This window comes from Aegilops tauschii, chromosome 1, assembly GCF_002575655.3.
Source record: "Aegilops tauschii subsp. strangulata cultivar AL8/78 chromosome 1, Aet v6.0, whole genome shotgun sequence".
In the NCBI taxonomy this organism is placed as follows: domain Eukaryota; kingdom Viridiplantae; phylum Streptophyta; class Magnoliopsida; order Poales; family Poaceae; genus Aegilops; species Aegilops tauschii.
In genome coordinates, this window is record NC_053035.3 from 416773236 (window position 1) to 416780234 (window position 6999).

At 42.9% G+C, this 6999-nt stretch overlaps 1 protein-coding gene across 3 annotated transcripts; it reads left to right on the forward strand.

Moving 5' to 3' along the window:
* Nucleotides 1–268: 268 nt before the first annotated feature.
* Nucleotides 269–6598, forward strand: LOC109767272 (uncharacterized). Of its 3 annotated transcripts, none has more exons than XM_020326039.4 (4): nucleotides 269–558; nucleotides 640–724; nucleotides 1185–3395; nucleotides 3527–6598. In XM_020326039.4, exons 3-4 carry the CDS (start codon nucleotides 1334–1336, stop codon nucleotides 6382–6384), a joined length of 4920 nt encoding a protein of 1639 aa, XP_020181628.3. In that variant the 5' UTR covers nucleotides 269–558; nucleotides 640–724; nucleotides 1185–1333; the 3' UTR covers nucleotides 6385–6598. The 3 variants fall into 3 exon arrangements, with proteins under 3 accessions (XP_020181628.3, XP_045084188.1, XP_073356001.1); XM_045228253.2 differs by having other exon boundaries at nucleotides 297–536; XM_073499900.1 differs by having other exon boundaries at nucleotides 297–724.
* Nucleotides 6599–6999: the final 401 nt, after the last annotated feature.

The following is a 6999-nucleotide window of genomic DNA, read 5'->3' on the forward strand; positions in this document are numbered from 1 at the left end:
ACCTCAAAATGAAATGGAAACATGCCAAAAACGTAAATTGCCTGAAAGGCATGGGGCATGGACAAGACTTGACCTGGCGTGCTGCTGCTGGAGTGGGAATCTCATACAGTACTACTCACGCACGCACGTAGCACCAAAGGAATCCAAAGGGGTTCAGACAGTGCCATGTCCATCATATCCTGGTGAGATTCTGCAGTTTTAGGTGTCATTTTCTTCAGCACATGGTCACGGGATCAGACTAGAATAATACATCAGTTACAAGGGGTGGTGGTGGGTGGTTGCACTCACAGCGTTAGACGAGCACGCACCGGCAGCTGCCGCTCCACTAGATACAGACCTCTGTCCGGCCTCCGCCGCTCTGCTAGATCGCCACCTTCCAGTACGCATCGCACCTGGGGTCACTGCCTTGAGTGAGCTCTGGGAAGGTGGATGCATCAGCAGCAGCGAGAAATCAGTTCAGAGTTTAGCCCATAGCCATGAAACTTGTGTTCAAGGAGCAATTCAACGGCCGGCTGTGCTGCAGAGAATAAGGCTAAGTAGGGCGGTGCAGATGATCTTGTAGTACTTCCTTTCCTATCCTTCTTTTGCAGTCCACAGCCGAGTTTCTTTCATGGGCTCATCTTGCTCTTTGTTTTTCAGTCGGACAATCTCTAGCTTTCAGTTCAGGGCATGCAGCTTCGCGCAGAGGAGAAAAGTGGGAACAGCTGAAGGTAGTCAGATGAAGGTAGTGTCTCAACAACACATAACTCAAGTTTTCTCTAGATGGTTGATGCAACTCACAAATATACATTGCTATGCTAGCCAAATATTTCACCTGATCACAGTTTTGGGTTGCTCTGAAGCAAGACAATGATATGCACTGACTTTGACTTAGAAAGAAAGAAACATGATTGCCTTAGCTCATGTAGGTAATAACATGGGTCTAATTTGAACATTTATAACATCGTTCAGCACTAATTCAAGCTGTTGCCAACTTCTGCGGGCCCTAACTTGGTTTGCTAACAAGATAATAGATCAAGACAGCTCTTGTTTCTTTCCAAACAGCCACCAAGTCTCTTCTGCTATTTGATCAGAATTTTTTCTACAAGTACTAACTTTGACTCGTGCTATTCGTAAGAGTTGTGGAATTTTTCTCCAGCCCAAAAGATCTGTTGTGCATCATGTTTTTTCTCACGTGTGTGCAGGAAAATATCGCCCATCAGGGCCAAAACAATTAAAGCCAGTCAAAAGAATCAGTAGAAATCTTGAAGGGGGAAAGAGTGTATGACCCGAACTCAGAAGCAGAAAGAGCAGGAAGATAAATAAAATCAAGCATCGCTACAGAACTAATCTGATGAGCAAGAGAAAAAAGGAAGAGCGAGAACATCAGCGCAAGAGGCCACTAAGTGTAACAGATACAGACCTGATGGGAAAAGGCAAAGGAAGAGATGCCCTACCTGCCATCAGCTATACAGATCAACAAATACCTTTTCGGAACTTGCGTACAAATCATCAACCATTGCAACTCAAGGAACCATGCATGTGCAGGTGCCGAATTTGCAAGGTGTTACGAGGAAATTCAAATCATCAACCATTGCAACTCAAGGAACCATCAACTGTACACAGTGCAGTAACTGTGAAGCAAATTACCAAACAAAGACAAGAAAATGAATTAGCAAGAACAGCAAGGATGAAGGGGAAACTTGTGTTGAAGGGGCAATTCAACACAAATACAGCAAGGATGAAGACATGGAATTTTGAGGAGGCAGCTATAAGAAAACAACAAATACTGGGCTGGAGATTGCAAAAATTATGCACTTGCCAACGTTGCCACACGTTCAGGGCAAAATCAAATTATCAACCAGCACAAGTCATGGAATCATCAGCTGTAAACAGTGCAATAATGGCTGACCAGATGATGAAACTAAGACGCCAGGACGAATTAACAAGAACGGCACGGATGAAGAGGAAAGCACAAATTCAACTTAACAAGAGCAGAAAACGTGCCAGAACCAATAATGGTGATATAGACAGGGTTGACAATTCTAATGCCAGTAAGATATGGAACTTTGGGGGGCCAACATGCATCTGCCAACACTGCCATGCACTTATGTGGCATGGAGAAAAACTACAATCTTCCAGTAGCACACAACCATCCTTTGGACAATGCTGCAAACAAGGGAAGATTATCTTGCCGCCATTTAAAGAACCACCGCCTTACCTTACAAGTTTATTGACAAGGGGTGGAGGGGAAATATCAGCGAACTACCGAAAAAACATTAGGTCTTACAATTCCATGTTTGCGTTCACATCAATGGGGGGAATTTTGGATAAGAAAATAAACAAAGGGCGTGGACCTTATGTTTTCCGACTGAATGGTCAGAACCGCCACCAGATAGGAACCCTGCTACCTGAAGAAGGAAATAAGCCTCGTTTTCAACAGTTGTATATTTATGACACAAAGAATGAGATCCAGAATAGGATAGAAGCATCAAGATCTGGTAAACGTGATGCCTTACTAGATGAAAAAATTGTCAGTGGCCTACTAACCATGCTCGACAAGAATAACACATTGGCACAATCGTTCCGGATGGCAAGAGATAGATTTAAAGAAAATGACTACAATAACTTCACTCTAAGGTTACTCGGCGATAGGGATCAAGATGGGAGGCAACACAACATGCCATCAACATCAGAAGTTGCCGCGTTGATAGTCAAAGATCCAACCCAAAGATATGGACGTGACATTGTTCTTGAGTACAAAGATAAGAAACCTAAAAGGATATCAGAAATTCATCCAAAATTCATGGCCATGCAATACCCGTTGCTCTTCCCATATGGAGAAGATGGTTATAGACTTGGAATAAAATACAACAAAAGGAAAGGTTTAAGTAACAAGAAATACATCAGCATGCTGGAATACTATGCATATCACTTCCAACAGCGCCCAGGCCAGTCGATGTTAATGCTAACGTGTGGAAATCTGTCAATGCAGTTTGTGGTTGATGTCTTCACATGCATCGAACATAATAGGCTCCACTGGATCAGAGAAAATCAAGGAATTTTACGAACGGAACTTTATGACGGACTACAGGATGCATTCAGAAAAGGAGACACACGGACAGAACAAGTAGGCAGGCGAATAGTACTCCCAGCAAGTTTTACAGGAAGTCCTCGAAACAAAGAGCAAAACTACCAAGATATGATGGCAATATGCCGTTGGGCTGGACAACCCCAATTGTTCATAACATTCACATGCAACCCTAATTGGCCAGAGATTCGGTTGATGCTAAATGAAGCTGGGAACCAGAAGCCAGCAGAACGTCCTGATATTGTAGTTCGAGTGTTCATGATAAAATTGAAAGAGCTAATGTCTGATATTAGCAGAAAACAGCATTTTGGAAAGACTAAAGCATGTAAGTATTTGTAAATCATTTCCCGCAAAAAAAAGTATTCGTGAATCATCACTTATCACTTTATCAGTATCAGATGCTTGCATTTTTTTTTCATGGCCAGTCATTTACTAACACAAATTTTAAAAATGCAGCCGTCTACACAATAGAATTTCAAAAGAGAGGACTCCCACATGCCCATATTCTAATTTTCCTTGAAAACGGACAAAAAAGTCTCAACCCCTCACAAATTGATGAAATAATATGCGCTGAGATCCCGGACAATGACAAGGATCCAGAAACATTCAAAGCTGTCAAGAATTTTATGATGCACGGACCGTGTGGAGAGGCAAATCCAAAGTCCCCGTGCATGGAGAAATATATGTGCACCAAGCGTTTTCCAAAAATATTTTCTGAAGAGACGATCGTAGATGAAGACCATTTCCCACGATACAGGAGACGAGACAATGGGCGACAAATAGATAAGGGAGGAGTCAAAATGAACAATGGTTTTGTTGTACCATACAACAAAGATCTGCTGGTGAAATTCCAAGCGCACATAAATGTGGAGTGGTGTAATAAATGCATGTCAATCAAGTACCTCTTTAAGGACATACACAAAGGAGATGACCAAGCAACAGCACTGGTTCAAGAAAAAGTACCATCAAAGACTGATGATGAGATTAAAATGTACCTAAGATGTAGATACATAACAGCGACTGAAGCATGCTGGCGAATATTCAAATTCCCTCTGCAATACCAAGAACCATCTGTTGAGAGGCTAACGTTTCACCAGGAGAACAAGCAACTAGTAATTTTTCCTGACTCCAGAAACCTAGATGAAATCATTAGACACCCAAGATCAGGTGTCACTATGTTTACCGAGTGGATGGAGACGAACAAAAAGCATGAAGATGCCAGAGAATTAACATATTCAGAGTTTCCTACAAAATGGACATGGAATCACACAAAAAAGAAGTGGACACGGAGAAGAGGAGGAAAGAAAATTGGCAGGATCTACAATGCACATCCTGCAAGTGGAGAAAGGTACTATCTTAGAGTTCTCCTCAACACTGCGAAGGGTTGCATGACATTTGAAGACATCAGGACAGTCAACGGAATTGTGCACTCATCATACAAATCAGCATGTCGTGCGCTAGGATTTCTGAACGATGACAATGAGTGGATTGAATGCATCAAGGAAGCATCCAACTGGGCATCTGGGGTGCAACTACGACAATTGTTTGCAACTATACTGTGCCACTGTGAGGTTACTGACCCAAGGATGTTATGGGAATCCAACTGGGAGGTACTCTCTAAAGACATACAGCATACACCAAGCTGGATCTTGGACTTTCCAGCCCCCTTCAGTCCTTCACACAAAAGGGAATGCAGTTTAATGGAAATTGAGAAGCAAATGGGACAAGCTGGAAAATCACTAAAGGAATACCCTGGCATAGAGCTACCAAATATGCCCGAGTTACATGAAATTGAGAAAAGGCTTATAAATGAAGAGATGAACTATGACAAAGACAAATTGAAGGGTGAGCACGTGCAAATACTAAAGAATCTAAATTTTGATCAGAAGAAGGCCTTTGATGCAATAATAGAATCAGCTGATCAATCATTAGGGAGAATAATATTTGTAGATGGCCATGGTGGGACAGGTAAGACATACCTTTGGAAAGCTATCACAACAAGGCTAAGATCAGAGGGGAAAATCGTACTTGCAGTTGCATCTTCTGGCGTCGCAGCACTTCTGCTTCAAGGAGGTAGAACAGCACACTCAACGTTCAATATTCCAATCAATCTGACAGATCAATCAACATGCTACATCAAACAAGGTTCAGATGTGGCGGATTTATTAATGAGGACGTCACTAATACTGTGGGATGAAGCTCCAATGGCAAACAAACAATGCTTTGAGGCACTTGACAAGAGCCTAAGGGACGTGCTGAGGTTCACAAATGAGAATAGTTGTGCCAAGCCCTTTGGCGGCATGACGGTTGTTCTTGGAGGGGACTTCCGACAAATCCTCCCTGTTGTGCCAAAAGGAGGACGGGAGCACATTATAGATGCATCAATCAAATGTTCATACCTCTGGCAATATTTTGAGGTATTTAATCTGACAAAAAATATGCGGCTCAAATCTCTATCCAGTGATCAAGCAGAGCAGCAGAAGACTGCGGAATTTGCGGAGTGGATACTACAGATTGGCAATGGAGACACATGTTTACTAGATAAAAAGGACTATCTAAGTATCCCCAGTGACCTGCTGCTAGAAAATAGAGATGACCCAAAAACAAAAATCATCCAAAGTACCTATCCTGACCTGCAAGACAATCTCTGCAAACACGAGTTCCTGAAAGAAAGGGCGATACTGTGTCCATTGAACGAGACAGTCAATGAGATCAATGAGTATATTATGAGTCAAATCCAAGGTGACAAGGTGACGTACCTGAGCCATGACAGTGTGAGCACATCGATGAATTACAGCCATGAAATGGAATTGTTGTATACTACAGAGTTTCTAAACAAGTTAAAGCACCCGGGATGTCCAAATCACCTACTTGAGCTCAAAGTTGGTCTGCCAGTGATGCTTCTCCGCAACATCAATCAAAGTGCAGGGCTATGCAACGGTACTAGAATGGTAATCACAAAACTTGGAGAAAGAGTCATCGAAACGCAGATCATAACTGGAGCACACGTCGGTACTAAGGTGTGCATCCCTCAGATCATCATGTTGCCATTCGAGCCTAAATGGCCGTTTGTTCTAAAAAGAAAGCAATATCCTCTCTCCGTGTGCTTCGCGATGACAATCCACAAGAGCCAGGGACAGTCTTTGAACAAGGTCGGCCTCTACTTGCCCAGGCAAGTTTTTGCTCATGGGCAACTCTATGTGGCAGTCTCCAGAGTAACAAACAGGCATGGCCTGAAGATCCTGATCACTGACGACGAAGAACACGCAAGCAAAGGAAAGGCGAAAAACATAGTGTACAAGGAGATCTTCTAAATGCCTATCTGTAGCAGTGTGGTACTGTTCTATGCAGACTCCAGTAAATAATGTTATGTCAAAATTGGCCGTTCTTCTGTTCCGGCCATTAATAAGCTAGTGTTCTAGAGCACGGTTGCAGCGCAACCGATGCCAAGACTCTCAACCGCGGATATGTGCTTTGGTTAATCTGTTGTATTACCATCTATTTGCTCAAATTTGTGTTTTCATCTCATCACTCAGACTGGATTACGGGTCAACAATTTGAGTTTGCGTCCGAACTCATGCACGTCGAACAGTACAGTATGGTGCATTGAATCAAAAAAGGGGAGGTGGTTCTAGTACCGGCCCATTGAAGTTGATTCGCATGAGGGCGGAGTGGATGGCGCGGTGAATGTGAGTCACAACCCTGGCAGCGGTGACGAGTTCCGGCGGACTGCATCGAGTCAATGGCGGAGCCAGGAATGAAGAGATGCCGGGCCAGAAACAAATAAATTCAGTAACATGGGAAAATGTGGGCACTTATAGCTACTCAAAAACACATCATGGCATTCCTTAGTTCTACAACATGAAATAAGATTGCCAAAAAAACGAATCAATTTGAGTACATACACTGATCAAATCCATCAACATCAA

Excerpts from the sequence above, each read along its gene's own strand:
- LOC109767272 (XM_020326039.4), top strand. The coding sequence starts at position 1,334 with ATGAGCAAGAGAAAAAAGGAAGAGCGAGAACATCAGCGCAAGAGGCCA. Across the intron at positions 3,396-3,526 it reads TTTTGGAAAGACTAAAGCAT|CCGTCTACACAATAGAATTT; the intron begins GTAAGTATTTGT and ends TTAAAAATGCAG.